The sequence below is a fragment of the Bubalus bubalis genome, chromosome 18 (assembly GCF_019923935.1).
Source record: "Bubalus bubalis isolate 160015118507 breed Murrah chromosome 18, NDDB_SH_1, whole genome shotgun sequence".
In the NCBI taxonomy this organism is placed as follows: domain Eukaryota; kingdom Metazoa; phylum Chordata; class Mammalia; order Artiodactyla; family Bovidae; genus Bubalus; species Bubalus bubalis.
In genome coordinates, this window is record NC_059174.1 from 62,016,232 (window position 1) to 62,032,050 (window position 15,819).

At 63.0% G+C, this 15,819-nt stretch overlaps 2 protein-coding genes across 4 annotated transcripts; one reads left to right on the plus strand and one right to left on the minus strand.

Moving 5' to 3' along the window:
• The first annotated feature begins 1,086 nt into the window (after window positions 1-1,086).
• Window positions 1,087-2,668, plus strand: LOC102391576 (cytochrome c oxidase subunit 6B2). Of its 2 annotated transcripts, XM_044930928.1 has the most exons (4): window positions 1,087-1,400; window positions 1,494-1,619; window positions 2,267-2,367; window positions 2,462-2,668. In XM_044930928.1, the coding sequence occupies exons 2-4, from the start codon at window positions 1,508-1,510 to the stop codon at window positions 2,513-2,515; spliced, it is 267 nt and encodes an 88-aa protein (XP_044786863.1). In that variant the 5' UTR covers window positions 1,087-1,400; window positions 1,494-1,507; the 3' UTR covers window positions 2,516-2,668. The 2 variants fall into 2 exon arrangements, with proteins under 2 accessions (XP_044786863.1, XP_025125446.1); XM_025269661.1 differs by lacking the exon at window positions 1,087-1,400 and having other exon boundaries at window positions 1,407-1,619.
• Window positions 2,669-7,857: 5,189 nt separating this feature from the next.
• On the minus strand, window positions 7,858-15,161 carry KMT5C (lysine methyltransferase 5C). Of its 2 annotated transcripts, none has more exons than XM_006064018.3 (9): window positions 15,032-15,161; window positions 13,097-13,356; window positions 12,760-12,925; window positions 12,284-12,393; window positions 11,343-11,506; window positions 11,202-11,221; window positions 9,488-9,624; window positions 9,304-9,404; window positions 7,858-9,037 (listed from the first exon to the last, which is right to left on the minus strand). In XM_006064018.3, the coding sequence occupies exons 2-9, from the start codon at window positions 13,204-13,206 to the stop codon at window positions 8,532-8,534; spliced, it is 1,314 nt and encodes a 437-aa protein (XP_006064080.1). In that variant the 5' UTR covers window positions 13,207-13,356; window positions 15,032-15,161; the 3' UTR covers window positions 7,858-8,531. The 2 variants fall into 2 exon arrangements, with proteins under 2 accessions (XP_006064080.1, XP_006064079.1); XM_006064017.3 differs by having other exon boundaries at window positions 9,244-9,404.
• Between the last annotated feature and the right edge of the window lie 658 nt (window positions 15,162-15,819).

Here is a 15,819-nt window from a genome sequence, read left to right on the forward strand (position 1 = left end):
CTCAGGCGAGCTCGGGGCAGGATCACCGAGCTGCAACCCTTGAAAACGTGGCTGAGTGAAATAAGCCAGACACAAGGCCACGTCGTGTACGATGTGGTTTGCATGAAACGTCCAGATGAGGCAAATCCCAAGAGACAGGAAACAGATTGGTGGCTGCCTGCCGGGAGCTGCAAGGGGTGGGAGGGGTGGGGAGCAACTGCCTCAAGGATGTGAGGTTTCCTTCTGGGGTGATGAAAACGTCCTGGGAACTATGTGGTTGCACAACATTATGAGTGCAATTTAATGCCACTGAGTTGCACACTTTCAAATCATTACAGTGGTAATTTTTGCAGGGTGTGTATTTCCCCAGTCGTTACACACACACACACACACACACACACACGTAAAGAGGGGAATGGGAGAGGAGGCGTTCACCAGCTCTTTTCAAGGAATTCGCTGGAAGGGAAGGAGGAACCTGAAGAGGAAGCTGGTTTAGGATGTGGGACATGAGAGGACTTCTTGAGAGAAAGATGTTAGTGCATTTGGATGCTGGGGTGAAGGACCCAGAGTCAGGCTTGATATAGAGGAGGCAGGAGGGAGGGAAACCTAGGAGGGACCTTGGAGGAAACATGGGTTCCAGGTCAGGCTTGCCGGGCCCTGGAGCAGGAACGCCCCCCATCGACACTCACTACTCTCTCCCCGCGGGTCCCCCAAGCCCTCTCTAGCCTTCTTTCTCTCTCTCTCTCCAGCAGGCCGCACTCGCAGCAGTCTCAATAGTGGGATGCGACGGACTCGACTTCAGTCACCAGTGTCCAGAGGAGCCTAGCGGGGCTAGGTAGCCCCTGAGCCCTGTAGGTCCGCCTGACGCCTGACACCTGGCCCTGGCGTCCAGGAGCCCGGCCCTTACCCTGGCTCTTTCCTCTTCCTCACAGGCCCCCAGGTGCTGTGCACCTCTACTGTAAGAAGCAGGGTGCTGAAAAGGCTGGGCGGGGGCGGGGTGCTTCTTGTCGGGTAGAGATCAGAGCTATCTATACGTTTATATAGGGGACGGGGCGGGGGGCGGGAGCCGAGGCCCGGGAGAGCCCGCATGGTGCCCCAGCTTGGCGGAGATTAAAAGCCGGAGTCTGAGACGGCCTGAGTGAGTAGCGACTGCTGCCTGTGTGCGCGCGTCGGCCCCCAGAAGGGGCGGCGGGCGGCGGAGGGGGGTCGTTCGCACCAACCCCAGCTCGGCGTCCCGCAACGTTTCCTGCAGCGCAGCGGCTCCCATTGGCTGGGGCTCCGGGGGGCCCAGCCAATCGGGCCCGAGGGGTAGTGCTTCCTGGGCTGGGACCCTCGAGATTCTGCAGCAAGGGCCACCCCCGACGGAGCCACAGGCACAGCTGACCCAGCGACCCGCCGATGGTCTGCTGAGCGCCGGACAGGTGGGGACGGGGGCTGGGCTTCGGGGCGAGCGTTAGGAGCCGGGGGGAGCGAGGGTCGTGGGTCGGCCCCACGGAGCCCACCCCTCCCCGCAGCGCCGTCTTCGCCGATGCTGGGTGCTGAGTGCCCAAAGCCCTGCAAGGGGAAATGGCCAACGCCGCCTTTCGACCCTCGCTTCCCCAACCAGAACCAGACCCGCAACTGCTACCAGAACTTCCTGGGTAAGACCTCGTGGGCCAGGTCAGGGGCGGTGGGTGAGAGAAGGTGCGAGGCAGGGAGGGGCGCGCCCCGCACTGGGACGCGGAGACCGTTGAGGTGGAGAGAAAGCCAGCGACGGCCGGAGGGGCGGGGCCTCTCTGAAGAGGCGAGGCCTTATTTAAAAGGGGCGGGATCGTTCCGTGAGGGGCGGGGCGAGGGAGGAGCGGGTCCTCCAGGTCGGGCTGGGACTGACTTGGAAGGGGCGGGGCCTACCAGGTAGGGGCGGGGCCTCATTTAAAGAGGGCGGGATCGTTCCGTGGAAGGGCGGATCGAAGGAGGAGCAGAGCCTTGCCTGGAAGAGGAAGGTCCGAGTCGTGGAAGGGGCGGGATTATGGGGGGTGGGCGGGGCCTTGGAGGGCGGAGCGGGGCCCTCCAGGTTGGGCTGGGATTGAATCTCAGAAGGGGCGGGGCCTATCCTGGAGGCGTGTGACAGGGTCCTGGAAGGGAGGGAAGAGAGGATAGGCGGGGTCTTGTGGGGAGGAGGCGGAGCTGGCCCTCTCGGAGGGCGTGGCTACGAGGGGCGGGGAGAGTGCTGGCCTGGCGGGAGGGCGGGGCCTCCTGTGGGGGCGGGACTACCCACCTGCTCGTCCCGCCCCGCCCCCGTCGGCAGACTACCATCGCTGCATCAAGACCATGAACCGCCGCGGAAAGAGCACACAGCCCTGCGAGTACTACTTCCGCGTGTACCACTCGCTGTGCCCCATCAGCTGGGTGAGCGGACAGAGGGCCGCACGGACGGGCCGGGCGAGGGTGGATGGGTCGGCTGAGTTAGGACGGCGCCCACTCCCCTCTTCCCCACCCGCAGGTGCAGCGCTGGAAAGAGCAGATCAAGGACGGGACTTTCGCTGGGAAAATCTAACGGTCTGAACGTGGCTTCTCCTCCGAAGAATCAGCCCCAGTGACATTACCCGCCCCATCCTCTCGTCTCCCGGAAAATGGGCCCCACCGCCCCAAATCTCACCCCGCTCCGCCCCGTCTTTAAGCCTCAAATAAAGTTGTGTCACTGTTGGTATTTCTCTTTAATGTCTTGTCGGTAAGGCGAGGGAGCATCGGGAGGCCCTTCCTGTACCCTGCCGCCGACACTACTGGTTCCAGTCGTGGGAGGGGTGAGGGAGCCCCTCCTGTCCCCTCCCCAGCTCCCCCGCCACCCCCCAACCTTGCTCCAGCAGGGTGTGCCTTGGCTCTCTGAGTCCCAGCACTCGTCCGCTAGGATGGCTCCAGGGTCTTCCTGCCTCTCAGCCCCCCACTTGTTACTCAAGTCCCTCAGGGTCCTCTTCCCTTTCTGGGCCACCAGTCCCACCCCTCCATCCCATCTCAGGTACAGAAGAGCAATGTTTATACCATCCAGCACTGACCCCGGCTCTCCCTCCCTGCTCCAGACCATTCCTGGCTCTCCACCTTTCCCTTGCCCCCATCCCCTTTGACTCTCCTCCCCTCCCGTCCTGGAACCCATCACTTGAGCTTCTCCCAACAGGGCGTGCCGCCTGGTCCCCTTGGTCTTTTCAGCACCTGTCCATGGCCAGGAGCAGCCTTCTCTGCTTAAACACATGTCACTTCAGTTTCTCCTGCCAACCCCTCCCTGTAAGGTCCTCCAAGACACTCGGAGCTCCAGGCTGAATTATTCTTTGCCCCAACCCCACCCCATCTCTGAGCCTGCCCTCAGCCAAGCTCAGGCACAACAATGGTGAGGTTCATCCTGATTCCAGATGCCTCTCAAAATGTCACCTCTCCAGCCACGTCCACCACCACCACCATTGCCCTGAGCCAGGCTGAGTGACCCTGGACAGAACCTGGAGCCTGGGGCTTCTAGCCCGGTCCTGCCCTAGATGGACATGGGAGTGGGGGTGGGGGTGGATTTGACTGTTTCCTCTTGAAGCTGTCAGCCTCTTGGGGCAGCCCGGACCCTCAGACTCTGCCTGCAGTGATCTCATAGGGCCCCCATTCAACCCCAGGGTTCAAAGGTAGCTATTACTAATCATGTGATGACTTCCTGGGCACCCCTCCCCAAAAGCCTCCTGACCTGCATCACCTCAGTTTCTCCAGCTGTGCAGAGAGATGGTGCAAACCCCATTATCAGGAGAGGTGGGACGACGGGAGGGGCTGGGCGAGCTGGGGGGAGAACAGCTGCCTCCACCCCCCCCTACACTGCCCTCATCGCCCCCCTCCCCAGGGCACACCCCAACGTGCCATATCCCACGATTGGCCTCAGGCTCCCGCTCTCAGACCACAACTTGCAAGGCACCCGGGCAAATGAGGGCACAGGGTGTGGACTCAGACAGACAGACAGGCTGGAAGCTATGGCGGGGGGCCGGGGAGGGGGTGCGGTGTGAGGTGTTCTCACGACCTCTGCTGACCTGCAGACCTCTGGCCTGCACAGAGGTGGCGCTGCCGCGGGGAAGAAAGCAAGCTGTGGTGCCACGCGGGCAAGGCAGCTCTGAGTCACAGCACAGACCGGAGGCCGTCTGAACACTCGCTGAGGTCACCCAGGTAGTGCCGAGCACAGGGTCTGACACCTGTGTGGCCGCAGCCGCAGCCAGCCTCCCGACCTCCCCAGGCGCCAGTTCCGCCGCAGCCCCTTCCCATTGCCCTTTCTTCCCCTCTGGGGCCAGGATCCCGGCCCCATCCCTCCACCACCTCTGGGACGTTCTGACTCGCCCAGCCTCCTTGCTGGCCACCTCTGTCCCCTGGATGCCTGAGCCCAGGGCAGGGCCAGACCCACCTCACCTCCAGCCAGCGGACCAACGCTCTCAGGCCCCAAACCCTGGCTGTGAACACCTCCTCCACCACTCCTGGGCCAGCTTTGCCCGGCTGCATCCTGAAACCCCCAGGTCAGCCTCCCAGGACAAAGGAAATGGAGGCTTCTGGCATCTCCCGTCCCCCACCCCTCCCCCCACCTGCATCCCTGCTCCCCTCCCCGCTCCCCTCCTCTCCATCCTCACCCTCTTCCAGCCTGCTCTCATCAACACCACCCTCTTCCCGTCCCTCTGCAGCTCCTGCCTCCCCTGACAGGTTCAGGATCACAGAATTACAAAATCGTTTGCTCCATGAGCCATCTGGGCGCTGTGCTCTGTCCACCCACTGCACCATACTATGGAAACCACTGCTGAACTGAGCCCTGGGCGTCCCGTGGGCACAGAGCTGACTTCCCCTCTGGTACCTGCCTCTTTCCCAAAGACCTCAGAGCCTGATGAGCTCTGAACATGGGTTCAAGTCCCAGCCCTGAAGCCTGCCAGCCCCATGGCCTAAGGCCTCTGGGCTGGGGCCTTCTCACCCGGATCACAGTGATAACACCTACACTTTGCAGGGCTGTGGGTAGGATGATGCCGTGTGACGAGCCAGAACAGTGTCCAGCCCAGCTGCTCTCAGGGGTTGTGATATCTCCGTCTATTGGACAACCTGCGGCATGTTGGTCCAGTTCTGATGCCCAATATCACACCGGGTGGTGGGGTGACTGACTATCAGTTGCCCTCCCTATCGGCAAGCCCAGGATGACCAAACCCATCAACAGGGCCCTGGAGCTCCTGGTGTGTGCTCAGTCACCTCAGTCATGTCCGACTCTTTGAGACCCCATGGACTATGGCCCGCCAGGCTCCTCTGCCCATGGTTGCCATGCCCTCCTCCAGGGGATCTTCCCAACCCAGGCAGGGATCGAACCCATTTCGCCTGCATTGGCAGGTGGGTGGGTTCTTTACCACTAGTGCCACCTGGGAGCTCCTGGAGGCCAAGGGTAAAAGGGTCAGAGAGCGCCCTCAAGGGGAGAAACGGGAGCCAGGCTTGAGTGTCCTGCCTGGCTCCGCTGTCTCAGGGACAGGGTGTGGCACTTCCTGAGACTCTGGGCTGGAATTACTTCCCGTTTCTTTCAGCTCTCTCCTTCTCCTCCAGCCAGCCTCCCTGTTTCCTTGCTCTGGCCCCCTGGTCTATGATGGGGTTCTCAGCCTGAGCCTTGACCCTCCGGCCCTCCCCTGGGGCTTGCCCAGCCCCAGATCCACCCGGACATTCCAGGGCCTGCCGGCTCACAAGGACGCCTCTCAGCTCCCTGTCGAGGCTGGGGCTCCGTCTGCCTGGCGGCACACGGTGGGCTCGGCACAGTACCAGCTCTGCGGCCTCAGGCGGATGCGCCTGCCCTCCGGGACCATCTGCAGAGGTGCGGGGCCATCTTGGCAGCACTGCTGTGGAGGCAGACTCCGGGATGCCTGGGGCCGTGATGGCATCGGTTGTACTACCTACCTACCTCCTTCCCCATCATCTTGTCACTCTAGCCCACAGGTCTTGCCGGGGGCTGGCTTTGGCCCCGAGGGGTACATTTGGCAAGGACCACAGATATTTTTGTCACCACGGAGGGGGTGCTACTGGCATCTCTGGGTGGAGGCTGGTGAGGCCAGCCCTCGTCCTGAGACACAGGACTGGCAGCTTAGGGCGGCAGCAGTGCTGAGGACGAGAGACCCGGATCACTGCTTTCTCATCTCTCTTGTTTTTGGGTCCAGATGTTTTTGAGGGTTGGACGAAGGCTCTCAGCCCTCTGGGCTCAGAACATGTATGTGAATGTGCACTCTCTACATGGGAAACGGGGTTCCAGGAGGCCCTCAGAACCTCCAGCGTCCATCCAGGCTAACTCCTTGCTCGGCTGTCACATTTGTCTAGAAGGCATGGACTTCTGCTTGTTTAGAGGGACGGGTTCCTTAGTGACTGTGTCAGCCATCTCTCTTCATCCTCCTCACTGCCACTTGCTGACTGGGAGGCCCTCTCCCTCCTTACTTTTAACCTCAGGGAGAAAGCTAACAGGGTTCAGCAGGACTCACATGGAAAAAAAGACACACTTTCTCGTACTAAAAGGAATCAAACAGGCTACACATAAATGGTCTTTCCTGCTGGCTCAGATGGTAAAGAGTCTGCCTGCAAGGCAGAAGACCTGGATTCTATCCCTCGGGCAGAAGATCCCCTGGAGAAGGGAATGGCAGCCCACTCCAGTATTCTTGCCTGGAGAATTCCAGGGACAGAGGAGCTTGATGGGCCACAGCCCATGGGGTCACAAAGAGTCAGACACAACTGAGCAACTTTCACTTCAAATTTCATACATATATGAAACAAATTTTAAAGTTAAAAAGAATAGTCACCTGCTTTGAACTGGCTACCCCGTTGGCCCACCCGGGTCTTCCGACAGTCCCCTCAGGCCCTCCACATTCCTCACCAACACAGCCTGGCCTTGTCAGCCTCCAGCGTAAACTTTTCCATGGTTGTCATGGAGGAGATAAACCAGGGCCTGCAGCCCACACCTGACCCCCAACACTTGTGATATGGTCATGAGGCCTCAATGAACAAGAAGGAAAATGTTCACAAGACACTTTGCAGGGGGTTGGGGTGGTGGGCGCCCGGTGTTAGGAAGCACTAATTGTCAGCTGTTAGTATTTCTGTAAAAGGGGGTTGAGGTGAGAATTAAGAGGCGGTGGGAGAAGTTCTTTGGTGGTCCAGGGGTTAGGATTCTGGGCTTTCACCGCCATGGCCCCAGGTTCAATCCCTGGTCGGGGAACTGAGAACAGAACTGGATCTCAAGAAACAAGACGATTCATTGTCCTGGCCTCATGGAGCTGCTGCTGCTGCTAAGTCGCCTCAGTCGTGTCCGACTCTGTGCGACCCCATAGACGGCAGCCCACTAGGCTCCTCTGTCCCTGGGATTCTCCAGGCAAGAATACTGGAGTGGGTTGCCATTTCCTTCTCCAATGCATGAAAGTGAAAAGTGAAAGTGAAGTTGCTCAGTCGTGCCCGACTCTTGGCGACCCCATGGACTGGAGCCTACCAGGCTCCTCCATCCATGGGATTTTCCAGGCAAGGCCAACTCAGATGACACACGTGAGGGACTCTGACTTCAGACAAGGGCGATCTGGCCCCATGTGATCCAGGGTGAGTCACTCTAATTGTTGGACCTCAGTTATCTCATCTGGAAAATGGGCAGACTCCCCTCCTGCATGAGATGATGGGTCTGGAAGCGTTCTTCATGAGCACAGTTTATTCAGTAGTGTGATTCTTGCCTCTGTACTTGGTCAATCTCAGAGTCCACTGTCCTTTCACCCTCCCAAGCTTTATAGGGCCCAGAGTCTGGGCTGCCTCCTCCCAGTCTGGTCTCCCCAGCAAGGCGTAGGGTCTCACCCTCCCAAAGGACATCTCTTTAGAACATAAATCAAAATGAAATGCTTCCAAGAGCGCTGCTTATAACAACGTTTTAATAAAATAAAATAAAAAGTTCAAGTGCTTCCAACCCCCCAACATATCCCATTCTGGTGTGGGGGAGGGGAGAGACCCCCCACACCCCAGTAGCACCAGGGATAGCACCATGAGAAAGATGAGGTCGCACCCGGCCTCCCTGAGACCCACGGGGGTGGTGGGGACAAGCCCCTGGCCAACCCCCCTCGCCCCCCACTCAGACAGTCACAGACTGAGAGCAAACTGACCCCTCCCCCACAGGGCAATGTCTAGGGAGGCCACCCAAGCCAGCCCCACCTCCCCCAGGCCTGCGGGGCGGCCCTGCCCCTATGGCTTTGCTCCCTGGGCAAAAGGTGGTGGGCAGAGAACAGCTCCTTCAGCCCTGGGCCCGGGCTGGGGTTGGGGGCGGCAGTGGGGGGTGGGTGGGGGGCAGTGGCCAGGGCTCCCTGCCAGGGTGGGGGTGGCTCAGGGGTCAGCAGTCACAAAGGATCAGGGGTCAGATCCCTGGGGGTGTCCAAGCCAACCTGCCCCCAGGTCAAAGCTGTGCTGGAATCGAAGGTCAACTCCTTCCCAGAGGTCCAAGAGCTCCTTCTGGAGGTGGCTCCCCAAGAAGCTGGGCAGGAGGGGACCAGGAAGGACATCCTGCTCTCCGGGCCCAGGCCTCCCTGTCCAGCCCGTCATGGCCCATCGCTGTTGACATCCAAGTCAATGGAGCCATGGCTGACTACCAGCCGCAGGCGCTTGGGTGGGGAGAAGGGGGTGAAGGCAAGGGCCTGCTTGGGGACAGGGACGGGGCCTGGGGTCCCAGAGGGGGCAGGGTTGGCAGTGGCAGGCAGGGCTGGCACCACGCGGCTCAGATTCACACGGACCACAGAAGGCAGCCCGTAGCGCCGGGCCCAGTGCCAGTCCTGCTGGGGGGCCCAGCGGGCGCGGGGGGCCTGAACCAGGGCCACCCGGGCCTCCGCCCGCAGGCGGCAGTGGGGGCCGCAGCCTCCCCACCGGTGCAGGGAGACGCGGGCAGCTCGGAGAACCGGAGGCGGCAGGGCTCGCCGGGACTGCAGGCGCAGGCGTCGGCGCCTCCGGGGACGCACCCGGAGCTGGGGCTGAGGCAGCCAGTGGAGCCAGAGGGGCGAGGCGTCGAGTCGGGCGCTGCAGGGCGGGGGGCGCAGGGGCTGGCAGGCGGCTGTGGAGGCCCAGGGGAGGGGAGAGGAAAGGGCAGCTGCGTGAGCAGGGCTCCCGCAAGGGTGCACAGTTCCTGCGCAGGCTGGCCGCCTCCAAGGCTCTTTCTGGTCGTCAGAGGGGACAGACCCAGGGAGTGACGTGGGAGGAGGGATGACAGGAAGAGGGGACAGGGGACGGGCCCGCGGACAGCACCCACCCCGTGCTCACCGCAGAAGGGGTCCCGGCGCAGCGGGGGTGGGTGGGCACAGGACCGGGGCCCGTCCAGACCTTGCTGCAACCGCCGTTTGGTCTCCCGGAGCTCATACTTGTCCAGTGGTCGGGGCGGCAGGGGCTCCCTGGGCCGCAGTCGGAAAGCACCCTCCCCTCTCCTGGGGGTGGGAAGGTGGTGAGGAGGGAGGGCTGGGCCCCGAGGATGCACGTCCGGCTCCCGGCCCCAAGGACCACGGCCCACCTCTCACAGGTGTAGCATTCACAGTGCTCGTTCTTCTCGCCGAAGAAGCCCTCGCCGTAGAAACAGGTCACCTCGTCCCCTGGCTCGATGTCCCGGAGCACTTTCACGCAGGCTGCGTTTCCATCTGCAGGCACAAACTGGGGGCCAGAGGCTAAGCACCCCACCCTGGGGGTGGCCTGGCTCCCCGCCCCCACCGCCTGGCCTGGCCTGGGCCCCTGGCCTCACGGCCTGCCCCTGGGATGGGCAGGGGCCAAGCCCGGGACGCGCCCTGCCCAGGGCCTGCACTCAGCACTGGCTCCCTGATCCCCCCCTGCTTTGCCGGCTCCCGCCCTTGCTGCAGGACGATGACCTAACCGGGCCTGGCAACGCACAGAAACCGCTCCCTCCGGCCCGTCCCCTGGCTCCTCGATGGCCAGGCCCGCACTGCCTGCTTCTGCCGTCTCCCCTTCTCCAGGCCCGGGTCCACCCCAGCCCCAGTCCCGGATCACCAGCCCCCCTCATCTGCCTGCTCCTGCCTCTAGGTTTCTCCTCTGGGAGAGGCGGGACTCCCACCCACCCCCCTGTCCATCTGTCCACTGGTCTGTTCGTCCCAGGCTGACACACACCTGGGAGTGGCCCTGGCCACTGGCCTGCCTGACGCCAGGACAGCTGGCCGGCGTCTCCCGAGCAGGCAGTGCCAGGTGTCCACATTCCCTCCGTGCCTAAGACCCCTCTGGAGCCGGCCCCTCAGGGCCTCCCTGCCCTGGGCTACCCACCAAGCCTCAGCCTGTACCCCACGGGAGCCGCCATGGGGTGACTGAGCTCACACACGAGGGGAGCCCCTGTGCCGCGGCCTCCCAGCCCTCCAGCCTGGCGCCCCATCTGAGATGCCCTAGCGTGCGCCCCTTCGCCCTCAACACCTGGGAAAACTCTCCTCCTCCTCCAGTGCCTGGCTCTGACTGGTACAGCCTCGGCTCTGCACCACGAGGGGGCTGGCACCCCCCTCACCAAGCCCTGCCTCCTTTCCCTCCTACCCACTGTCTGTGCTCCAAACCCCACAGGACACTGACACTCAGTGGCCTTCACAGCTGTGCCAGCAGGCAAGTTCTCATCCTTTCCCATCTGAGAAGAGAAACCTGGCCCGGGCGGTGGAGCCAGGACTCCAACCTCTTCACGTGGGGGGCTCTGGAGGATGGCCAAGGTCAGGGAGGCCCACACTTGCAGGGCAGACGCCCAAGGCCTTGCTGGGCGTCACCCTTCAACTCCCTCCCACTCGGTCCTCCACACACACAGAGCAAGGGGGCCTCCCTCTGCCTCCCAGGGCCTCCTATCAGGAGGAGCCCTGGATCTCCAGGAGGGCAGGGCTCTCTCTGACCTCACGCCCGGGGCCTCCCCCGCCTCGCCTCCTGCTATCATCACAGCTGCGGGGGCTTCTGCCTGGGAGGCCGGGCAACAGGCACAGGCACTTAGGGTCTGCCCACCACCCTCCCCCTCAACCGGCCCCGCCCCCGGCCAAGGTTTGGAGACGGGGCACTGCAGCCAGCAGGTGGCAGTGTGACTGGGTCCCAGTGTGACTCTACCAGAGCCCCCTCCTCGCTCCGGGTACGGGCAAGGACGGATGGGAAGCTGCAAGGCCAGGTAGGGAGACCCCCGACAGTTTCTAGCTCTTCACTAACCCGAAAGCCCCTCCCCACGTGCCCCTTCCTCCCGGGATGTGGGGGCCTCCAGGTCTCACCTTGCAGTTGGGTTTGCAGTCTGGAGCCAGTTGTGGGGGTGCAGGGGAGAGAAGAGCCTCGGGTCAGAGGAGCCAAAAAGCTGGGGCACGCCCCTCCGCCCCCGCCCCCCCCCCCGCGTCGGCCCCTAGTCCCGCCCCCACCGTGGTTGATGAAGGCTGCAGGGCCGAGCCACAGCTGAGCGCTGCGCTTGCGGGTCGAGTACATGATGCTGAAGTCGTTCTCCCCGGCCCTCAGCAGCTCCTCGTCGGCCTCCCGCAGCTCCGCGATGCAGCCCACCAGCAGCTCCAGCTTCTCGTTCTTTTTCCTGCCAAGAAGCCGGCTCGCTGTGGGCCAGTGAGTACCTCCCCAACCACCAGTGCTGGGGACAGGGGCCTCTCATCCCAGGCCTCCTGTGGGAAGAACTGATGCAGGCCAGCACGCTCCACCGCCCAAATGTCTCTCAAAGTCACACTGTTGCCCTACACCCACAGATGCCTGGCGCGCATCCTCTCCTGCTCTCGGCTCCTCTGGTGCCCACTGCCTCAGCTTCCCGCGGTCCAGTCCTGCCTGGAAGCCTCCCGCCACTCAGGCTCTTCACTAGACCCGTCAGTCATTCTGTGGGTCTCAGCCTTGGCCTGGCTCGCAAGTACACCCAGGCAGGCTCAGGATGCACTGCGCAGCTGTGGTCAGCCCTGTGAGCTTGCACCACTACCACCCTCCTTCTCACTGGACTGCAAGCAGAGGGCAGGGTTCTTCTTGCTCACTGTCCTGCCCTCATACCCAGCAGTGATTGCTACTTGGGGGTGGGGGGGGTCTGGTGGAGATGAGATAAAGGACAGCAGTGCACTCTTGGGCACAAGGTCAGTCCTTTCCCAGCAGCCCGGGGAAGCCTGGGTTGCTGGAGAGGGGTCTCATCTCCCGGAGGGCTGTGGTAGGCCAGTGGGGGTCCTGGCCCCGCGTCCTTTCTCTCAACACCCACATCTTCGTGGCCCTGTCACCGCAGTGCTGGGTCTCCTCCACAAGAGAGGGGGTGTCTTCTCCCAGCAGTCCCCGGGGAGAGATGCCTCCTGTAAGGCCTGGGCTGCGAGTCCTGCCCTCTTACCATGCACGAGTTGACACAATCTTGGCTCCATTTGTCTCCATGGAATAACGGGTACAGGGCAAGATGGTGAAGCCACTTTCAGGCAGGAAGGCGCGGAGGTAGCGATAGATCTGGGGGAGGTGAGGGGGTGGGTGGGGTGAGGAGCTGGGGCAGGGTCGTCCTTGGCCCTCTCTCTCCTGGGTTCTAGTCGTGCTCTGCCACTGACTCACTGTGTGGTCTCAGGGGGCTCACTTCCCCTGTTGGGGCCTCAGTTTCCTCATCTGTCAAATGAAGAGGTTAGACTCCATCTCAGAGGGCCCCCCAGTGCACCTGTCCTAGTAGTCTCTGAGCCTTGCTTTAGATGGTCCCAATGGATAGGAAATCAGGGAGTCCTGGGGGGCTGTGCGGAGGGTCTGCCCGACAGGGCGGAGGGCCCGGGACAGGTAGGGGAGATAGAACATGAGGGCCAAGGGGAGGAAAGGGAAGGGCTCCCTCACGTGGGTCTTGAGGGCAGCTTCCTGCCGTGGGCCCCGGCTCTGGAAGTAGTGGGCCATCCAGCCTCCCAGCGTCAGGGCCCGGTACGCAGCCTCCAGGTCCCGCTGCCTCAGGAAGGCCTCCAGAGCTGAGCGCAGGTGATGCTGTCGTCGCAGGGGGGGCACGGGGCTGGGGGAGAGGGCATGCCTGGGTCCCAGGGCCTTGGCCTATTCCCTGTGGGCCTTCCCAGGCCCCACCCCCACCCCCACTGGGAGCTGAGAGGAGGATGGGGCAGAGGGGTGGTGGTGGCAGGGCAGGGTCCCGAGATCCCTGGGTCCACCCTCCCCAGGGTCGCCTCACCTGACGTTCATCTTGTGGGTGCGGAAGCCGAGGTAGGGGTCCAGGACGAGGCTGGTGGCCAGGTCGTCATTCTCACACAGTTCTCTAGCGGTTACTCTGTCGGGCCCCATGGTGCCCTACGCACCATGCTGCCTCTGGTGGCGGCGGCAGGGGGTGGGGAAAGCGAGGCAGGGGGCGCAGCGCTGGGATCCCACGTGTGTGCTTGCCCTCTGCCACTTGTGAGTCCTGTGAGCCTGGGGCAGGCCCTTTGGCCTCCTCATCTATAAAGCAGGGAGAGAAGCAGTACTGACTTCGCAGGGCTCTCAGTGAAGGCGAAATGCAACAAGTGCTTCTGATACTGGGGAGACCCCCCCAAGAAATGCCAGCCAGCCACCATCCTTAGTAGCTGCACCTCCGCAGCCTCCTGAGTGCAGACATAAACCACTTATGACAACTCCCCACTCCTTGCCCACACACACACATTCACAGACCCCATGTGTGCACGCAGATTCCCTAGGACTCCCATATACACGTACACACACACACACACACACACACACACACACACACACGCGCGCGCGCGCGCACACACACACAGGCACGCAAAGGTCCCTACAGACCAGGGAAGGCTGATTAATTGGCAGTCTGGGATAACCCTGAAGGCTTAGTCCTGCAGGAGGTGGGAGTCAGGGGGCCCCGGGCAGCAGCTCCTGCCCGGCCAGAACCGCTCCTTCCTCAGCCCACCCCCACTCTCCCGGCCTCGGCCGCCACCCCCCTCCCCAGCAGCCCTCGGGAGCTCTCCTCGGAAGGCTCGGGGTGAAACCTCAGGCAGTCTGGAGGAGGAGGGGTGGTGAGGGGAGGGAAAGCCGAGGAAGGCTCCAGCACCTGCTCTCTCTCCAAGGATTCCGGGGGAGGGGCGCGGAGGACAAAGCGGGGGGAGGGGGGAGAGAAAAGGAACGTGTGGAGAGGCAGAGGAGGCCCAGAAAAAACACGGGAGACGGACGGCGATTAGCAAAACGAAAACAAAACAAGCCTCCTAACCCCGACGGCGGAGGTCTGCCCGGCACCCACACCAGGGTGCTTCGGGGAGTCGACGGGGGACTGCGAGGAAGGGGCGCTGGAGAGAGGCCAGGAGCTACAGCGGCTGGGAAAGGGGGCAGAGACCTGAAGGCTGAGGAAAAATAAAGCGGGGGCGCTGCGGGACGGCGCTGGGACGGAACTGAAGCTGCAGAGGGGCGAGGGGGAAAAGGCAAAACGCGGACACCACAGGGAAGAAGCCAGGGCTGCCCGCGGGGAGGCTTGGGGACCCAGCGAGGACCCCAGGAAAAGTCCGCAGGAAAAAGTCAGCAGACCAGGGGTCCAGCGAAAGCAAAGATGGACCTGGAGGTCCAGGGAGGGTCCTGGGAAGGTAGAGGGGGGTGGTCCAGGGGTTCCACAACGGGGCTGGAGAAGCAAACGGGGCCAGGGGGAGTCCTGGGGCTCTAGGAAGGAACCCTGAAGAGCCGCGAGGAGCGCGCCCGGGCTCCAGGGTAAGGCCTGGGTAGGCAGTGAGAACCCAGGTTAAAGGCCTGTGGTGCTGAGGAAAACTGGGGGGAGCAGACACGGGCCTGGGGAAGACCTGGGGTGGGGTGGTTTCCAGGGGCCTGGGCAGGCGGCGAGAGTGCTGGGGACGCGCCTGAGGGCCAAGGACGGGAGTGCAGAGTCAGAGGGCAAGCTGAGGGTCCAGGGAAGGGCCTGAAGCGCGAAAGCGGGGACTGGGGGACGAAGCACAGGGAAGGGGCTGGGCACCGAGAGCAGCCTGAGGCTCGCCGAAGGGCCAGGAGACGTGGGCGCCTGGACACGAGGAGGGGCGGGCGGGCCGGGGAACAGACGGGGCTGGGGACGACCGGGAGCCAAGGCGGCGCGGGGCGGGGGCCGAGAAGGGGCTCAGAGGTCGGGCCCCGCGCCGCCCCTCACCCGCTTCTCCTCCTCCTCCTCCTCCTCAGGCGCCCGCGCCGCGGCTGCCACCACCTCCCACAGCCTCCTCCAGCTCTCGTCAGACCGGGTCGCCGCGCCTCCAGTTAGCCCCGCCGGGCCCTCCCCGCCACGGCCACTACGGCCTCCTATTGGCCAACGTCTCCGCCACTCTTCAATTGCCGAGAAGCTTGCGCCGCCCCATTGGTCAGGCTCCGTTCTGCCCCGCCCCTATCGCCCCCCTTCGGTGCCCCTACAGAACCCCGCCACGCCCGCGCTGCCGTCAAAGCGCCGCCAACTGCACCTAGTGGCTGCCGGCCCTGTCCCTCCGCTGCTGCCATGGAGACGTATCCCCGCCCACGGCCAGAAGTTGACTCTCTCATTGGCCGAAAGCGCTGTCGCTCCGGGAGAAACTCGGGTTTGCGTCGGGTTATTTGGGTACAAGAGGAAAGAGGGAGTGTTCCGTCGGCTACAGAGCCCGAGTGTGATTGGTTGGCCTTGGAGCGACTCATGCTTCCATTGGCTAAGGTCTCCGCCTATCACCGTTAGGGTAACGCCCTCCCTGTTCTCTTTCTCTGGCGAAACCTTCGGCCACCAGAGGGAGAAAGCAGGAAAGCCACGGCGGACCAGGAAGCGGGGTGAATGCGCGCGCACTTCTGTTCTCTCTTTCCATCCCCCCTACCCCCAACTCGGCTGGACCTGCGGTTGCCAAGGCGACAAAACTTTATTGACAACCCTGCCGGGTACAAAGGGCTTTTCCTTTCCTTCCCAGCTCTAGATCACCTTCTCGT